General features: G+C 47.6%; 1 protein-coding gene across 2 annotated transcripts in view; it reads left to right on the top strand.

Moving 5' to 3' along the window:
* The first annotated feature begins 271 nt into the window (after positions 1 to 271).
* The window catches only part of LOC146179375 (monoglyceride lipase-like), a 62,780-nt gene continuing 42,599 nt past the window's right edge, over positions 272 to 20,452 (top strand). Inside the window, exon 1 of one of the 2 annotated variants that reach the window (XM_084579002.1) lies at positions 272 to 884. In XM_084579002.1, coding sequence (XP_084435128.1) covers positions 739 to 884 — 146 coding nt within the window. In that variant the 5' untranslated portion in view covers positions 272 to 738. The remainder of the gene's footprint in view (positions 885 to 20,452) is intronic. The other variant, XM_084579001.1, reaches the window with a different exon arrangement.

Raw genomic sequence — 20,452 nt, 5'->3', positions numbered from 1 at the left:
AGCCCATAATTTCTGGTTAGTGCCTCCACGCAGTCTGTTCCGCATATTGCTCTCTTCGCTCTCCGCTTCCTCCAACGTAAAAAGAGAAATATCAAAAAGAGGAGGAGGAGAGGACCCAGAACCCAGAGCGTCGATTGGCAAAGAGGAAGAAAAGAGGCGAGAGAAAAAAAGGAGGAAAAGAAGAGTACCGCTTCCGATACGTCACACCAAAACGTCACTACCGGTTGGCGCGCAGCCGCCGCCGCTGTCAGGAAACAAAGGCAAAATAAGAATCGAGTGCGGCGCGCCAACAACCTGCCTTCAAAACCGGAACGCGCCTCAGCAGCCGCGCACTTGGCATCGCTCCTCCGAGAGCGACGCCGCGTAACGACTCCGCGCCTGGAATTCAACCTTTTTTTTTTGTTAAAGTTCATCTGTCACGTTTGATTGAACCTTAATGATTTAATCAGTTCAAAAAATATTTCGTAACCTGTTTTGCTTTTTTTGTGTTAGCTGTGCTGCGTATACGTGGACTGCGTGCACATTTGCAGACGACGAAGCCCGACTGTTGCAGACGACGAAGTGCGAGTGTTGCAGACGACGGACGACACAAGCGGTGGATGTGTTCCGCTTCCGTGTTTTGGATATCCCACCGGTATCTAATCGACGCTGTGCACACAACGTGGATAGAAGCATCCGGCGTTTGTTGTCAGGGCTGAGAGGAGGCGAAAGAGCTGGAAAGAGACGAATTTCAGACTCATGTTCTCGCGCATAGGAGGACGCCGTAAGAGTTGGTCGACCATGTCATCTAACATCGGCGTGCTAGCAGACGACAGTGGCTCGTTCCGGAATAGGGATGGCTACAAGATCGCCTGCACCACTTGGAGCCCCGAAGTCCAACCCAGGTTTGTGAACCGTGAATTTCACTTGCGCAACTAGATGCATTGTTACGTATGTGATTACTGTGCGGTTCTGCTGCGACTGAAACATTAATCGCCGCATGAAGTCCCAATAATACCCATTGAGGCGTCTAGTACACCCATAATAAAAATATCAGTGATGGTTTAGCTCTGGTTAACCCTAGATGAATTGCAAAAGCAACGACAGAAGCTCCTTCTGCCTGCTACATTATTCCCGTACGCGGCTGCGTGTCGTAGGGGTAACGAGATTGCAAACGGTTTGGCAGGCTGATTTTGATCTCACCCTCCCGTATGACAGGAGCTACCCGAGTTGGCAGTTCCTGCCCGTGGCATAGGGGTAACGTGAATTCAAACGTCATGGTAGGCTGATTTTTTTTTTAAATGAGGGACACGGTACACAGCGACGAGCGGTTAGACCTGGCGTATAGTATTGTTTTCTCAATAAAACATGGCGAGTCGTTAGACGGGATATTTAATCACGGACCCTGCGCTGGCCGTCATTCAGTGCATACATAATTCAGGAGTTATTATGATAGCATAACGTAATAATGATACAACACCTAAATGTTTTGCATTTCACACGTGACACTAAAAATTTCAATATCAGACATGCTGATTTGGATGTATACCTTGCACATGAGTTCCTAACCAATGACAATATAGAGTGAACAATTTTGTTGACAGTAGAACACATGTTTGGGCTAGAGTGTACATTTTGATTAAAACATAATACGGAGCTACGGACGAGGACAAAGAAGACACACAAAAAAAGGGGCCGCTAGTGTCGTTTGTGTGCCTTCTTTGTCCTCGTGTGTTGCACCGTATTATTTTTAATGAAAGGGGTTCACAGAGAACCACGATGAGAGTTAATGGGTATACAACGTAAGTTGATAGGCCGACAATGCGCACGTATTCCATAATGTCCACGCATACATGTTCTGGCTATATTTATGGCGGAATAATTACATCACGGATCAGGTTCTAAACAAAGTGCGTTCTTGGAAGTCAGAGTGATGTCAAGCCGCCTGGTACGGACACTCGAGGCCCGTGGAAGAACACCAAGAATTCTATTTAGAACCTACAGTGCCGCTTCGTTGTCACATGAATTCAAACGGTTGTGCGTATGAATGGGTCCTTTTGTCAATGCCGTTGACCTTTGCGAAACGCAATTTGCCTTGACGCGAATGCAAAAAGTGGTGCTGCTTGACTGTTTGCTTAAGGCTTTAACGCGAGTTTTTAGCACTGACCTCTTGTGCCAAATTCGTTGAGAAGCGAGAGTTGCGAAGCAGGTCTAAGACGACATCTGCGTAAAAGAACAAGGAGAATCTTTCTACAGTAAAGGAGGGCGGTCGGGGTTAAATAATTCTAAGTCAAATAGAGTTGGGTTCAAAATGCATGCAAGACATTTTGCGTATCTAAACGACTGCACCGGCGCGTCTCGCCGTGCGTAGGCACGAGGTCAGATGCTACTTAAACCGGAAGACCCGTCCTTGTGTCGCCAATAACTGGAAGGACGCTCTTTAGATCCTTCTGCAGTGATGATTAAACGACGCCGAAGGCAATTAGGGCCATGTCTTGGATGACCGTGAAACTCTCCCTGTTGCCTTCTAAGCTTTCTCTCGACGTTGGGTTGAGCGGATGTTGGTAAAGTCATACGCCCTCTGTTGCTGCCATCTCGGAATAAATTGTCGGGAGGCTGTCGTATATGTGGAGTTATTTAGACCAATCTAAAGTTGAAGGACAGCTGGATAGGCTTTTCTGCGGCTGAAATGGACTCGCCATTTTAGAAGTACGCGAATAAGACCGGCTACTGAAAATGCGTGCTAAACTCTAACGTTATTTTTGTCCCGTATTATTAATAACACGTAACAAAAAAGCTAGAGCTCCATTGCTATCGATTGTATTATGTCGAAGTTATCTTTGTGGACGCTAAGTTTGGAATTATTTGTGCAGCGTGTTAGCTGAACAGCGAGCACACCAGGTTCATCAAGGCATATCTTTGTAGCCACTCGAAATTCTGCCTTATCAGTTATCCGCGCCACTCTATGGAATGCTATCTCGATTGTCTCCGCGAGCGATAATGGTACAAGTGTAATCCAGAGGTGGACATGATTCAGCAGGGTCAGCGTTAATTGTGGACGAGACGCTGATTCATGCGGTGGATATCATTCGAATCGTTATCTGTGAAACAATGTACTGAAGAAACAAAACGTGGTTTAAGGATAAAAAAAAAAGCAGAAATTGAAGATATATACCTTTGTGAACGAAAGCGGTATGCAAGAGAGATGAGAATTTCCTGTGTTTCTTGAACACATCTTTAATTTCTGAAGGACAATATGTGGTCTGCATAGTGTGCCTACATGCATGTGCAGCCATGATAAAAAGAGCTTTTGGTACGCGGGCTCCTGAGATATGATTTCTTTTTCTGCATTATTATAAAAAGATGCCAATGAAAGCTCTGCAGGCATGAAGGGAAATGCTTGACCCATCCTCCGGATCAAATTTTTTTCGAAAATTCATTTCATGAAACCATTACGGATGGGGGAATGGCTGGAAAAACTACAAAAGAACACGAAACGAAGGAAAATATTTCTCGACACCCATAAATTATCGAATATTTCGTCATAGACGTTGAAAAACCCAGAATGCTATAGGTTGAAGAAAAACAAGAACAACTAACCCATAACGTTAAAACACAGGCTTTCGTGATTGCGCATCTTGTTTGACTCGCGCGCCAAGCGATCACTTCGCACACACGCAGGTTCTCTTGTCGCTAAGTGACCAGCCATTGTGGACGCGCAGACATGCATACTTTTCAGCGAATCCGCGTCCCGTAAACTGCTATTCTTGACTGTACACATTATGTTCCGCCTATTGTTTTGGAATCGCTGGTTATTTCTGTTGCTGTAAGTGCTTGCTAATTTTTTTTTCCCTTGCTAACGTACGCCAGTATCTGCGTGTTATGTTGGCATGAAATATGCGGTCGACTGCATCGAGGTACTAGTCTATTGTGGCACTCAGAAAAAAAAAATAAAGAAGCGAGATATAAGAGAGATTTAGCACACCGCGATCCGCTACCGTGATCCACCACCGCGCGTTCCATTGCGCATGCCCAGATCACTTTGATGACGATAGATGGCGCCACATGCTTGATGTTGGCACATTGACCTGCTGCATCGGAACCAATCAGCTTGTGCACCCCGTCCACGAGCGGTAGAGGGTCGCGGTGGCGGATCGCGGATCATGGTATGCTAAATCTTTCTATATTTGAGGAATACCGAGGGCAAAGAGAAGTTCTCCTGTATTAATAGGTACCTGCATTCTAACGATGAAGGATGCTGCGTAAAAAAAGCCTTGTCTTCAAGGTTTCAGAAGTACGAGAAAATGCAGGTGTCGCCAATGTCAGCCGTGTCCACAAACAATACGCGCCGACGTCAAGGTAGTTTCTCAGCGCAGATCTTCGATGCTATATATGCTACGCCGCAATGAACTAAGGACATTCATTATTACAGCGCAAGGACGGCACGGAACAAGAGGAGGACACAGCAGTGCTGACTGTTAACTGAATTTTATTCGAGACCAGTAGGGTTTTTATACCGCCTGGCGATCAGAAACGAAAAAACAAAACAAAACAGGGAAACATGCTAGAATAGCAACAGGAATGTGCAAGGGTACAAGAATGAAGATTAGCCGACACGTATCAGATTTCACATTCTAGATAATTGACCTCTTTCTGGGACAATGCCATGATGGTGCGCTTATGCAATCGTCCTGCAATCTTTTAATCATACAAGCTTCTATAATCTCTCTAGTTAATGCGTCTCGGTGGTGTTTCCCTATGACACTGCATTGCCTGTACATAGGTTCACATTGATTGTCACTATCATCATCTGCGCAGCAGTCCCTGCAATGTTTGGCTACGTGGCCTGAGGTAGCAACACGTGCGACATCATCACTGTGCTCTTTTAGCCTTTTGTTGAGCCTTTTAGCCAGGCGGTATAAAAACCCTACTGGTCTCGAATAAAATTTAGTTGACAGTCAGCGCTGTTGTGTCCTCCTCTTGTTCCGTGCCGTCCTTGCGCTGTAATAATGAATGTATGTAACCAACTCGCCCAAAATGTTGTATTATGGAACTAAGGACAATCATCACCTAGGTTTTGGCATTACCAGTTGAATCTAATTTCTTAAAATCGAGTTTTTCTAGAAGCAAACACATTTTGCTACCGCAGAATGTATTTTTAGCGAGAAAAGAATTTGGCCGGTTTTGCTTATAGTGGCCGCGTGTTGCCATACCTCACCCGCGCCTTTCACATAAGGTGGCTTTGCTGGGTAAAGTGTTGTTTCCAGGCGAGCACGCGGGGTTCGCTGACTGAACACTGACGAAAACATGTCGCTGACGATCATCCTGCTCGACCGGATGGAACGGATTGCAGCAGAGAGTGGCTTGGGTAAATGGGAAAAAAGAAAGAGAGAACACGAAATGTTGCAATGTGTCTTCCACGCCTTTGCCATCAGACACGAACCATTACGAACCTCTGTCTTTCCGCTGATGCCCGCCCACTGGAACACAACTGGTTTCGAAAAGCAGCGTGCGAGCTGTCCTTGTTGCGTGGGACCCAAAGACAAGCAAGCGCATCGTACAGAAGCATTGCACGACCATAGGCGATTACAGAGCGGGGACATTTTCCGACAAAAACAACTGCAAATCCGGCAGATAAACAGCGAATCGTGTAATATTTTTTTTTCTTATAATTTCGATTTGTCGACATATTGAGTAGTTGTTTTGCTTGCTTTGTACACATTTTTTTTGTTGTAAATTTTGTTACTCCCTTCTGAAGTGCGCACGCGCAAGGTCGTCCAAAAGTTTGCAGGCCACAAGGTGGGACCTTACTGCATAGTGTAGCTAACTCTGACAGTGCTGTGAAGCCGCCAAGGTTAGCGAACGCCGGGGATATCCTACATACCCCAAAACAAGCCTCAAAAGCAGATAGTGTTGGCTGCCGACTTGTGATCAGCTGCTCACATATGTACTCCGGGGACGAATTATAAATGACCTTGACTTGTCAGTTGACCCTCTGGCAAGCTTACTGATTATCTTGAAGAAGCATTTTTCGTTTTATGCGTTTCTCATAAACGCAACGGCACCGCACAAATAATCATTCGTAAATGATTGGATTGTGTGCTCTCTCTGCTCTCATATAGTTGCGTGCGATATTTTCTTGAACAGTGAGGACACAGTTGTAGCGCCGCATTCGCCTCTAGCCCTCCGCTTGCGTGCGTTCAGTTCGTACTCGAACCATATTACGACTACGCTGTGTCCACGGTGTTCCCGTTCGGCCGCACGTCGTTTACTGACGTTGATCAATGCCGCGACCCTCAGCGCTTTGGACAGCTTCTGAAATGCGAGCCTTCAGGGCCATTTTTTTTAACCTACACCAGCTACACCAGAGCAACGAGTCTCCAATACCTTCAGTGATTTTTTTTTATTTTTTTTTGCACTAGTGCAGCTGTTGTAGGTTAAGAAGATGACCCTTTAGACTACCGCTACGCGCGTAATTCGAGCGAAGCAGCCGGTTGCGGCGAACTGCTCTGTGTCCGCTCTCGGGACGAGGAAAAAGAAAAACGCCTGCTGGTTCCGCGTGAGAGACTCAGCGCGGGAATGAGCGCGCCAAGGAAATAACTCCTAGATAGAGAGCGAGAAAAAATTAAGAAAGAGGAAGAGAATGGTCAAATGACGCGCACGTGCGGAAAGTGCAACGTTCGTAAGAGCGTCGCCAGTCGCCTATGAACTTGCCTTATCGGGTTCCCATCAGCAGCAAGCAGACAGGGTCAGCGTAGTCTGCTGTAAAGATCATCTTGCACGAAGTGATTGGTTTACGCACCGAGGAGTGCCTCGGGGCCATTGTATCTCGGCAGTCATCTATACTTATTTTCCTCGTTCTTTATCACCTAGGATCGTCATTGTCAGCGCCGGACTGGAAGCGAGAGCCAAGGGACGTAGGTTACTCTTCAGCTATCTGTCGTGACGTCACTGCCAGCAGCGCTGAATAGTAACTGACAACGCAATTAATCGGAACCGTAATCGGCACATCGCGTGGAACGCGAAGAATACCTAATCCTACGCGTGTTCTACTCGCATGAAGTAAGACACGAAGAATACTTCACCCTGAATGAGCTGATACATGTGGACTCGACCACTTGGATAATCGGTTAAAGAACCCCAGGTGGTCGAAATTTCCGGAGTCCTCCACTACGGCGTCTCTCATAGCCTGAGTTGCTTTGGACGTTAAACCCCACAAACCAAACAACTCAAATAAACGAAGTGAGCAATGCTCCGAAGCCAGTGTTTTCCAAAAAGCAGCGACCACATACTGCCAGGAAGTCATGGTCAAGCTTGCACCTGCTATAGTCGGATATAACTCAAGAACGGAGTGGAAAATACCCATCAAAGGAGGCCGCCGTCGACTGATTCCGGTGACAGAGGTTAACCATGTATAGCGTCAAACAATAGTGAAACTGTATTCGAGGGCAACATTCTGTGGCTCTGCTGAGAAGGGCCGGCAGGAAAGAGAAGGTGACGGGCGTTTGGCCACGTCCCGTGGAGAATGGGTCCTACCGACCGTTTCTCCAACTCCATCCTACACACCACCGCACCCCTACTCCGAAAAATACGCGCCACGGCACGGAAAAGGGAAGGACACAAAGGCGCGTCTCCTTCCCTTTTGTGCCTAGCTTCCGCTGTAGCGCCACGGAATAAGCTGCCCTCGATAATAACTGCAACAACCGCGGTCGACGCTATTGGATGGAGGGCTTCCTTTGATGGGCATGGCTGCTGGCGGCCGTTGCAGGCGGAAGACGGTTGACCACGACGTCATGAGTGTCATGACAGTAGGCCGACGCCGCAAGTATGGCGAGGATCCATAACAAACGACAGGACAGAGATGAAGGAGGGACACCATTTTTTTTTTGTTTTGCCAGGCATTTGCCTTCAAGCGACGCAGAGGAGAAATACAAGTTGGCCTGTGTCGATGAGATACCGCACTGTAATTAGAAACTGGCGGCTTTTCTCAAAAACGAAGCCATTATAAGCCAAAAACAAAATAAAACAGAATACAGGCGCCGCTGTGTTCAGCCACTGTCTCAGTGCATACGTCGACGGTAAATTTTACAAGCGCAACTCGCAGGCTACATTGCAACGCTGTTTGTTCGAAAACAAAGACAGCCGTATTTTTCGCTAAGAAAGTAGCTAATCTGAACCGACCCGTGGCGCCATTTGAAATGAAAATTTTTCCATCGATAAACGCGTATTTTGTTGCCGGAGAAGGGCAAATATACACAAAAAATTCTAATAAATGTTTACTAAGATTAGTGAAGCTTTTTCTCAGTGTCATATTCAGTTGCATCTGAGTGCCACCGTCGGGCCATTGTTAGGCTGACATAAGGCCAATATTATGGCCTCCGGCATATCCCTACACTTGCAGCCATCCTTAAAGTAGTTGATATGCAGATTATTTTCGAAGAAGATGTTACACAGGGAATGATAGGCTTACAAGTAGGCCGCCGCAAGGAGTGTGAGAGAGGTGGAGAGATCTGGAGCTCCTGCCAAGTCTTTGCTAATCCTTCTCCAAGGCGTCCTGATTAGAAGCGGCTATAAGGCCTATCTTACTCGCCTTGCATGCTGGTGCAAGGCAGCTCTCACGGAATGCATGACGCAAGTTTTGAAGACGGCGATGAAATGTGTTAGACAGGCCGGCACCGTATAGCGGTACCAAAAACGATTTTAGAGCGAAGTGACATCGGAGAAGGTGACATGACGAAAGAAATGACTATTAGACCATACCCCAAAAGAATGAGAGAATAAGAAGAAAAAACGAGTACACAATGAAAGAAATTGATAAGAAGAGAGGAAGAAGAAGCGAAAGGAATGCCAGGGGAGCAAGACCACAAGAAACCAAGTAGCAAGAAACAAAAATGACAGGAAGGAAGACATGATAGAAAAGTTGCTGCGTGTCAAGAGAGGGAGCGGGATCTGAAGGTCACTGGTGGTGGAGCTCCGTACACGTCGTACCGGTGACACGGCATTTGGCACGTGGCAGTGTTCGCACGTTGCAAAACTCTGGCGAAGAGAATGGGCTCCGCATGGGTCTGCGTGGGACCGCCTCTGCTCTAGTTGGTGTACTAGTGTTCCGTTGAGAATGCCGAGCGATCAGGTTTCTCTTCTTCAAGGTGATATTGAGAAACATTTAGCCCGTGAATACATAATTAACGTATCGGACTGTTGAGGCGCTGAAGCGTGATTCGACTGTACTTACTACACCTGGCGGCAGAGTCTATAGCTGCTGTCGATGCTCGGGAGTTCCTTGTTCGCATGAGAGGAATGAGAGGAACAATAAAAAATGATGTAGGCGCAGTGTCTGAGATAGCGTGTAAGGAGAAAACAAATGTCCAGGTAGCGGAATATATAGCGGCGGTTAATATCACGCTCTGACGCGGCAGCATGCACTTATTGCGAACTATGCACGAGGCTTACATAATGTAAGCGTTGGACGTAGTCCTGAAGACATCCGACTTTAGCTACTGCAATTCTCTAGGCGTAGCGGCCTACGAAACACAGTCGTTGGGGCGTATAGAAATTGCCGACGTGATGAAATGTGATGAGCTTGCAAGCAGTGGAGCTGCTTCTACGCAACGCTGTATAATCCGCAGTAGCAACCACAAACTATTTTTGAGCGTGTCAGCTCCTCTTCCATACCTTCGAATCCTCATCTACTTGGGACACTTGTCGAAACGCTCTTTCCTACGACAATGATGGACCGAGTTTGATGGGCTATAGCGTAGTTGGTCGTCGGCGTTGTATCCTGTAACAAAAAATACTCGTGTTCACCAGCAGGAAAATAAAACGTGATGCCCGCGACGCTTACCGTACCATACCTTACCGTACCGTGCCACACCGTACCGTACTGTACCATACCTTACCATAGTGTGCTAAGCCGAATAAACAAAGTTAGGTGTTGTGTTAACATGTGACAAAAGCGTGTTGAGCTCCCAGCTTCAAAAGTCAGCAAAACTGTGAATTGTTGTTGTGGCTGCAGGAAGAAGGAAAAGAAAATGCACGGGCCTGCTACTGGCTCTCTAGCTGAGCCACCTCCGCTGCCTCGTGCAGACAGAAGAGAAAACAGAGAAGAAAGAAAAAGAAGAGAAAAACGCGCGCCGCAACAACAACCGTCGCCCGCGACCGAAACGGTGGCGGGTGCAATGACGGCCTACAACAGATAAAAATTCTGTGGCAGGCTATCCCCCGCCGCAAGCGGCGGTGACCTACCTGTCCCAGCTCCATCAGGGAAGGATCCTGCTCTCCTTCACCTGTCACCCAAAACTGTGAGAACATATGGGCCTATAGTGCAGTCTGAATAATGCGGGAATGTCATCTGCAGGTTGCAATGCTATTATAATAACGGGGACCACGAAACCGATCAGAAGCGCGTGACCTGAAACTTAGTACGCCGTGAAGTTAACGCGCTTCAGACTGCACTATAGGATGGCCCTATACGCCGTGAAGTTAACGCGCTTCAGACTGCACTATAGGATGGACCTATACGCCGTGAAGTTAACGCGCTTCAGACTGCACTATAGGATGGACCTATACGCCGTGAAGTTAATGCGCTTCAGACTGCACTATAGGTCCATCCTATAGTGCAGTCTAAAGCGCGTTAACTTCACGGTGTACTAAGTTTCAGGTAACGCGCTTCTGACCGGTTTCGTGGTCGCCGTTATTATAATGGCATTGCAATCTACAGATGACATTCCCGCATTATTCAGAACCCACCCCGACCTCGACCGAACACAAGCCACCCTGCTCCGCAGATTATAGACACACTCAATTCTTAGTCACTCCAGGCTATCACTAATTACTAACGGGGAATACTACCCCGCATGTCCAAATTGCAACCACGGAGAACCCGCCACTCAAGCGTTCAACTCGACCGCGAAATACTGAACCCCATCACATGCACAAGAAACGACAAAATCGTCCTCGCCCTGGATCTCAAAGGGGCATTCGACAATGCAACACACGAGGTCATTCTCCCGCACTTGAGTCAAACGCACTGCGGCACGAACACTTTCAACTACATCAAACAATTTCTCACAGACAGACTGTCTTATATCCGAATACAGGATCAAGAACACGGACCTTTTTTTCTCGGCACGAGGGGCACTCCGCAAGGCGCAGTGCTGTCCCCTCTGCTATTCAACGTTGCAATGATGCGCTTTCCTGCTCTGTTGGGTGCGGTCGAAGGTGTGCAGCACGCGCTGTACGCCGACGACATCACCCTCTAGACCACGAAAAGGCGTCTGGGGGACATGGAGACAAGCCTGCAAACGGCTGCTAGCATAGTGGACCGCTATGCCCGCGGCTGTGGTCTCCAATGCTCACCGCAGAAATCTGAATTCGTGCATCTGCGCCCCTCGCGCTCATGCTCGACTCAAATCAATCTCACCTTGCAAAGCGGTCCCATTCAAGAATCTAAGGAAATCAGAGTTCTTGGGCTCTTTATACACAACCAGAGACGATGCGACACAATACTCGCCAAGCTCCGGCAGGTGGCGGACCAGGTGGGCCGCATGGTCCGCCGGGTTTCCAACAAGCGCGGTGGGTTACGATGCAAGGGCGCCTTGCGGCTGGCGAACGCATTCGTGACCAGTCGAATCTTGTATTCGACTCCCTACCTCCATCTGCGGAAACAGGAGGAGGATACTCTCGAAGTTATCCTCCGTAAAATCATGAAACGAGCACTGGACCTCCCGGTCTCCACCTCCACCAGCTGTCTCATGGCGCTGGGTGTGGTGAATACTTTCAAGGAGCTTCGGGAGGCCCACCTCACCAATCAGTACACGCGTCTAACAAAGACAGAGTCGGGTCGCCGTCTTCTTGCCCGACTTCATCCAACACACCCAACTCACAGAGGAGAGATGTCGCATTCCCGAAAAATGGAGACGCGCCCTCCATGTGCGGCCTCTCCCCGCCAACATGTCCAAAGAGGACCATAATGGTCGGCGTCTGGCGCGGGCGGAAGCCTTGGACCGCCATTATGGAAGCAAACCAGGAGTTTTCTATGTGGATGTCTCCGGCCCCAACCCTAGGGGTTGGTACACAGCCGCGGTCATCCACAAGGGCAAAGCAGTAGATGGCCTTACGTTCAAGGCCCAGTCACCAACACACGCAGAAGAGGTTGCCATCGTCCTCGCAGCCTCTGACTCCTCCTCCAAATACATCATAACCGACTCGCGAGGGGCTTGTCGGAACGTCCAGCAAGGGTGGACTGCTCCTCTAGCTTACCGCATATACAAAAATTGCAGTCGAGATTCGGATCCCGCGTACCGATCTCTCGTTTGGGCTCCAGGTCACCAAGGTCTCCAAGGGAATGAGGCAGCCGACGCCGCCGCCCGCGCGCTTTCTCTCCGGGCATTTCCTACGGGACCCGACGCGGACCGGGATTTTGATTTCAGCCCTGTGTACAAATTTAAAGAAATATGTGAATATTACAGATCTACGCACCAAACTCTTCCCACCCCGTGCAAAGGGCTGGGGAAGGCTAACGAGCGGGTGCTCCTGCGCCTGCTCACCAATACAATGTTGTGCCCGGCTATTCTAAAACATTTTGATCCGCAATTCGACGGGCTGTGCTCGCACTGTGGGGAGGTGTCTGACATCTACCACATGGTGTGGGCCTGCCAGAAAACCCCATCTTTGCCCCCTATCCCCAACCCCACCCGAGAGAACTGGTAGGCGACCCTGTCCGGCTGCTGCACCCTAGAGGCCCAAAAGGTCTTAACGCAGCGCGCCCGGGCTGCGGCAAACGCCAATGGAGTGCCTGTCTAGGCATCCCACCTAGTGTACATACCTATATGTATTATAATAATAAATGTTTTCACCACCACCACCACCACTCAAGCGCACATCCTCTGGGGATGCGAAAATAACCCGCCAAGGGCCCTCCTGCCTCCTTACCAAGCCAGACAAGAGCACACAACTTGCACTTATTTCGTGGGCCGAGGCTGTCGCCCCCACCTGGGGGCCACACAGGACCCACCTGCCTTAATTCACGACATCTGGGGCAAATAAAGTTATTTCTCTCTCTTTCTCTCTCTATAACCACAGCGTCACATTTTATCGTTTTTTTTTTTGTTCTATGGACGTCATTAAAAAAGCTGCAAATATATGGACACTGAGCTGTAAAAGTGCCTATTTTATACTGCGGAAATATTCGCAACAAGAACTTTTTAATTGCGAAAACTTACATGACATTGAATTCTTAGACGTTGTTGAAGAGGTTAGAATGACACTACTCAGAAGTAAACGGATATTCCTTAAAAAGTTATCAGCGCTTGTTGAAGCAGTTATTTTTAATTTTGCATTCTTGTGTGCAAACGTCGGGGAAAATAAAAAAAACTGCAAGCCAAATTTCTGCCGGCAATTATGACGATATAGTAACGGTGCCACAATAGATTAACGCAATATTCTCACCGCGTTTAAAACTTCGTGAATTCACCGGCGAAGTGTAGGCGGAGAAAGAAGAAACCATCATACTTCGTTTCAAAAGAAAGGATGCTTGTAAAACAACGAAGTGTAATACGACGTCGTAACGTCATAATATTAATTAATAATCAAAATTGGTTTACAGGAAAGGAAAGGCGCCGTATCTGTCACATTTGCTCTGCGGACACCTGAACCGCGTCGTAGGGAATGGAGGAAGATGGGAGGGAAATAGGAGAGAGAGAGAGAAAGGGGTGCAGTAGTGGAGGGCTCCGGATTAATTTCGACCACCTGGGGGTCTTTAACGTGCATTGGCATCGCATAGTACTCGGACGTCGTAGCATCAGGTGCATACTACACGTTCTGCGAGATTCGTGCGAGACCCACACTCACGCTACCTCGATAACAAGTTGCCACTTTGGCTGCATGCCGTAATAACTCTGAATATGTCATCCCGACTATTTGAGGGTCACGGAAGATGGACAACATATATTATGCACCGGATGTTACGGTATCGCACCGACGTCGTAACATCAGGTGCATGATATATTTTCTACCTCTTCCGTGACCTCCAAATAATCGGGATTACATGTTCAGATTTATTAGGCATGCAGCCAAAGTGGCAACTTATTATCGAGGTGGGGACAGTGTCGGTTTGACGAATTTCGCAGAACGTGTTGCATGCAAATTGGTGCGCTCGCGTTTTCTCAAATCGGGCCCCTTGCTTTCTATTGGTGCACGTGTTTCTTCCTCGTTGTTGTTGTGGCTGTAGGAAGAAGGAAAAGAAAATGCACGGGCCTGCTACTGACTCTGTAGCTGAGCCACCTCTGCCGCCTCGTGCGGACAGAAGAGAAAGAGTAGAGAAGAAAGAAAAAGAAGGCGGCGAGAAAGACGCGCATCGCAACAGCCTTCGTCCACCATCCTGTAGCAAAGTCAGAGTTGCTGTCGTCCGCGCCCTCTTTCGCTGCCACAGCGTCCGAACTTACGCAAGACGTCTAGGGTGCGTCTATCGGGTGTTGATGGCTCATGCCATGTGACGCGTGGTTAGTTGCGGAGGGTGAGTTAGTTAAGCTAGCGTTTGCATGCGGCCAGCATCGGCGCCGGAACATACGTTATGAGAGGTTGCTCTCAATGTGCGATTGCGATAATCCGTACGAAGTGAATTTGTGAGTCTAATAAGTGCCCTCGTCAATACGCCTATTCAAAAGTACTGCGGTGAACTCGCGGCGATTCCGAAAACATTGTCATCTTCGGAGAAATCTGAAAAACGCAGCTGTTGCGGTTGCATATTGTGAGGGCTTTGCGACTGACTAGCTTTAGCGGATTTTTTGCTAGCTGCCTTAATTGCACTGCTGTGGCCAACGCAAAAAGGCGGATCACATATTTATCGAGTAGGAAAATGTGAAATTGTATATGGCTCACTGGTTGCTGTTTGCGTAATGTATTGGAGGGGCGAGTACATGGGTGAAAGCTCAAGGTCATCACACGCGTAGACCGAATGCATTCGTAACCGGTATCTTCCGCATTTGGTTAGCGACTGAAGTATTGGTAGCGAATTTGAATGGAGCTCGTTTCCTCATGCACGGTCTAAAGGGGGGTTGAATGCTTGTTAATATTGCGTGCACGCTCGAAGAAGCGGTTACCAATGCTAGATAATGTTGCGATAGCGGGTATACACCCGCCATCGCAGAACGGTGTATGGACGTCTCTAAGGACCGCTGTGACGTACGGAGGAGAATAAACGGAGAAGCGAAAAGCAAGTGTAGTGAGATCAGGGGTTAACAGGGCTTCTCGGAAGATCGCACCGTGCCAATAAAGGCCTTTGATCTATTGTATGACACAGTGTCTGCCTTTTAGTGGACAATTTGCGCAGCTTGAAAAAAGGTTCTTGGAAAGATTGGTATTGAAAGAAATAAAAAGCATGGGTTTTAAATAGCGCTGGTTCTGGTTGCCTACTTTCACCGAGGATGGAGGTCGACCGACCAACTCCTTTCGATATATATATAAAGCATAAGTAAATAGACGTACTTGGTTGCTAGAGGTTACATACAAGTGAAAAATGGCTTCATACTGTTTCCAAAGGCAGGGCTCCTGCCGAAACGTCGACTCGAAATAAACTTGGAAACAGTATGAAGGAATTTTTCACTTGTATATATATATATATATATATATATATATATATATATATATATATATATATACATCTCACAGTTCTACAGCCATAGAATGGGTAGGAGACCACCACTACAAGGGACTGACACTTTCTATCTCACCTTAACGCTTTTCCTATTGACGGGGTCCAAGGTTCCACATTAGTGCGATAACTACTGCGGTCTTGCTTTTCTCACAGAACAATTATCATTTTACACCAGAATAAATCCAAAGCGCTAATCGCAGCTCGAACTTCACCTTTAACGGAGGGAAGGCAGCGATGAGAGAGTATACAGAAAAGGAAAGGTGCCTTGCATCCATCTAGAAGTCGCCGTTGGTATGGCATTGCCTTGCCAATTATCAACCCTTTTTTGTAATACCGCTGCTATAATGGAGTTCTGAGAGGAAAGGTTTGTGCACCTATCTTTGAGCCGCTATTTCCTGAACTGAGCTAGGCGCATACCTGAACTAAAGCAAATGTAACAGAAGTCATAGCTTTCATTTGAAATGCATGCAGATAAAAAAACTTCTTTGATAAATTCTTACATCTCGACATCTGCTCAGCAAAGAGCTTTTCGAGTGCGTAAAAGGTTTGCTTTTAACTTACTGATACCAGCGGTATTTTTTTCTTTTTAGGCAGGTATTTTTTTCTTTTTTATCTGCGGCACATGTCGCTGATTCCAAGTTGTTCGAAGAGCCAACCATGGATAGCCGCTAATTCCAAGCATCGCTCTGAACCCTCCAATTTAGACATTTAAGTTACCGGTGCTGAGATTCAAGAGGCAGCATAGACAACGCCATGTTCCCCGCGTCCATTACCTTGTGGTTCTCTGTTACGGTCGTGCGCATTGTTTTAGATAGGCGACCGACCGTTATCGATACGGACCAAAAAGCAGAACCGCGTTGTGGTTGCGAAAGCAGTCTAGCATGCACAGAAAGCTGTATTGCTCACACAATCACCCGTCGCTCTGAATCTGGCCTTCGCTTTGAAGTTGCTATCTCCCTGTTATTATCCTATAGAATAATATTAGTAGGGATATAGAACAATAAAGGAATAATTGTGCACTAAGAATGATGGCAGAAAGATAGAAACGTAACACCCGAGCATCAAATATTCGGCAATACCACTTCCACGCCCTGCAGATAGTAGCCTCCTGCGGAGTGAGGCGATAGTTTCTTGCTGCGCGGGACGCCAGGAAATGTCATCACATCGCCCGCATGTGGGCACTATATATGTGTTTGTTTGTTTACTCTTTTTTTTTTTTTTTGTACGCAAGCTTGCCATAAGGCATATTATATAAACTCATGTAAATGGTTTTCCGTGAGGAACCGGAGCAGGCTCCCGCTCTTAGCGTTGTCGGTGAGCCATTTAGAGCAGTCCTCTTCCCTTGTTGTGGTTAGTCCCACTTCGCGCAGAACCTGTGTCCTTGATGCCCTTGTCCCTGCACAAGTCCATAGCAGGTGGCGAACATCCACCTCTGCAGCTGGTGTGGAACACTTCGGGCATGTCGTTGGTCCGATGTCTGCTTGCGATTCCCATAGGCATTTTACCGATGGGGTAAGGGCCGCCCCAGCTCTTATCCTTCTAAGGGAAACCTCCTCCAATCTCGTTAAGTTACGAGGGAGTGGGAATGTACACGGGGGAATGAGGGCACGTGTACTTTTCCTTAAAGAGGATGCTAAGATGGGAACAGCGGAGCGGGCATCGAAAGGGAGCCTGGTGGGGGGCGCATTAGTGTTTGGAACTTCGTGTGCGAGGTGGTCAACTTTTCTCTGCTCAGCGTTCTCAACATTTTCTTGTGTCCAATGTATCTGGATGCTTATATTTGTTTTGTTTTTTATTGAGTGCGTGGATTTCCTGGGTAACACATAGCATCTTCGTCACTTTCTTCAGTTGTTTTATGACGGCTAAGGAGTCTGTATAGATGTGGGCTTCTGTTATCGAATCTATTTTATTTATGGCCTCCATAACATCGCGGATTGCATAGAGTTCCATCACAAGCGGGTCCGGGTATTCTGAAACATATTCTTTATGTACCTTTAGTTCGCTGTGTGTTGGACTAGTAGCTGCTTACTTGTTTACTTGTATATTTGCGCGTTGTTTCGCTGCGCGCACGAGGACGTGGCAGTAAAATGTGCATCCTCTTCGCGCATCATAAGATGCATGCAATGAGCTAGTTATACTGAAATTAAAAACCTTACTTTCGAGGAAGTATGTAGGTGCATTATTTTGCCGTGTGCCGCGCCATAACACTCAGCGCCAGTGTTCGCGCCTAGATGTGGAAACCTCCACAAATGTGCAGTGCGTAACGAGCGGTGTGCCGCGCTTGCGTGCCGTGACATCATGAAGACCGCGAATCCTCCGGGCTATACACACTAGAAAACCTAAACGCTACACTATGCTGCCATCTTTTGTTTCCTATCATGGCGTTCTGTGTTACGTTTTTTTTTTTTATTCTTAAGCTTTTGCCCCCCTTTTATTTATATTGCCACGTGCCTAGCGCCGCGCGACAGCCGTGCTTGGTGCCGACGACGACGAAGCGGTTGTTGGCACGAGCGGCGCGCTGGCGCTGGACTCTGTGATCGGAACCACAAGCCGACCTTATTCTCGGGTCGTCGGCTACGTGTACCTTCACGGCTCCCTGTGACTTCAGTCGTGACAATATTTAATTGGCTTTAAAGCTCGGCAATGCTTTAGCTGGTTCGGGCTCCCTCCAGTTTGGTTTCTGTTTTAGTTGTTTGAAAGGACAAATATAAGGGTAAATAGGCTCGACTGACACTAGAAGCGACGTCCGATCTGGCAAATATGTTTAAAGAGACACGTAAACCACAAAGAAAAAAGCCCCGGATTTCAATTCTACCATGCGGCCTTGCATAAAAGTATATGTTAGTCGCTCTTGGCTTGTGATCCACACACACACAAAAAGAAGAAAAAAAAAAACACGGGCAGTGTGCGTGATGAAACATGAGCCCCATGCCAGCATGTGTCTCGCCGGCATCCTGTCCTTGTTTTCATCGTGGCCCCAACAACTAGCTGCTTGTTTGTCGTCCCCAATGTTTTGTCTCCTCCCTTACACTTGCACACGCGAGACCCCCCACCCCGTTGCGTGCTGTTTTCCTCTTCGTTGTCTGACGCCAGCAGCGAGCTATTTCGTGACTGGGCTCGTATATAATACCGCTGTTCTCGTATAATAGAGGCTGCACCGTGTATGGCGGTCATTTTCTGTCCAGGAAGAACCGGTCCCCGTGGCGTGATCACGACTGAGTAAAAAAGGGAAGGAAGCGGCGTGAAAATAGGAGAGACACCGGTGCACCTCTCAGTGCGCGCTGGCCCCGTCTCCTTTGTGGTGCCCTCGGAACGGAAGTTATGCTACGCGCGGAGGCTGCACTGCGCCGACCTCGTTCCAGAGGCCGGCCCTCGCCTAGCTTGCGTACGCGTAGTACACCTGCAGTTGCGATGCCGTCAATTGCGCAGCTGCTTTCCAGGCTGTATTTATTTCCGCCTCTATGAACGCCTGCGGTAGGGTGCTCTCGGTCCCGGCTCATGATGAGTGCCCTTCTAAAACGAGATTTGGGACCCAGAAGTTAGAAACATGAATTGGGGGGGAGTATGCTACCTCCGCTTCCGTCTGTCGCTTTTTCCTTGTTTCCACTTGACATGCTCACTCAGCTCTTGATCGCCCAACTCGCTGTCTACTCAGCATTTATATACTGAAAAAACGATGTATAGTGCGAATCGCCTCATACAGGATTTATCGTATAATGTCATACAAATATCATGCAAATGTCACACTTTCATAAAGATATCATACAAAATGATGACAATGTGTGACACTGTAAAGCATTTGTATGATAATTGACATCGTATGATAAAGCCTTTATGAGGCCTTGCATCATGCAACTTTTTCATTAGGGTTTAAAATGACTGGAATGATGTACCTGTAATTTTATAGTGAAAGCACCAATTCACTAAGGTGAGGCTGGATATTTATTTTTCCATTACAATCATTGTTTACGTAAATGGCATCAAAAGGTATCGTGAGATGCTGCATTTTAGACATTTTTGTTTTCGGGCATTTATTGTGCCGCGCTTCTTGAAACACGAAGCGGAACGAACTCTCGATGCAACTTGTCAGTCGGTAGTGCACTGGTTGCATCGAGAGTTCGCTATTTCACTTTTGTCGCTGTGGGCTAAACGTCGGGATGTTAACTGTACGAATTGACGCCATTGCTCGCACCCGTGCAAGACGACAACCGTAAACACAGTATATCGGGCATTAAAGCGTCTCGATAACGCTTCATTACAACCCAGAGGGCTATGGAACGAAAAATGGTAGGGGTAACATTAAGAGATAGAAAGCGTGCCGAGTGGGTCAGAGAAATAACTCAAGTTATCCGACATTCTAGTAGAAATTAGGAAGAAGAAATGGACATGGGCAGGACATGTAGTGCGAAGAGAGGATAACCGATGGTCGCTTAGGGTAACAAACTGGATTCCAAGGGAAGGAAAGCGTAGCAGGGGGCGGCAGAAAGTTAGGTGGGCGGATGAGATTAAGAAGTTCGCAGGGGTCAAGTGGATGCAGCTAGCACAGAACCGGGTTAAGTGGAGAAATATGGGAGAGGCCTTCGCCCTGCAGTGGGTATAATCAGGCTGATGATGATGATGATGAACGCTTAATTCACTCTCATACCACTTTAGCTAACGCACTGATATTTCACAGTAGCCACGAAACTAAACGTAATGCTTCTAAACAGCCTAGTCAGCCACGTCATGCTTTTAACCCGTGGCAAGCCGTTCCGACAGGCTGGTTTCCCGTGGTAGAGGGGGCGTCACATCCGTGAGAAGAAGCACCTGTATGTAGTCTTG

This window comes from Amblyomma maculatum, chromosome 9 (assembly GCF_055883805.1).
Source record: "Amblyomma maculatum isolate TAMU_Amacu chromosome 9, ASM5588380v1, whole genome shotgun sequence".
In the NCBI taxonomy this organism is placed as follows: Eukaryota; Metazoa; Arthropoda; class Arachnida; order Ixodida; family Ixodidae; genus Amblyomma; species Amblyomma maculatum.
Note: the sequence above shows the minus strand (reverse complement) of the source record. Positions and strands in the feature narration are given on the sequence as shown.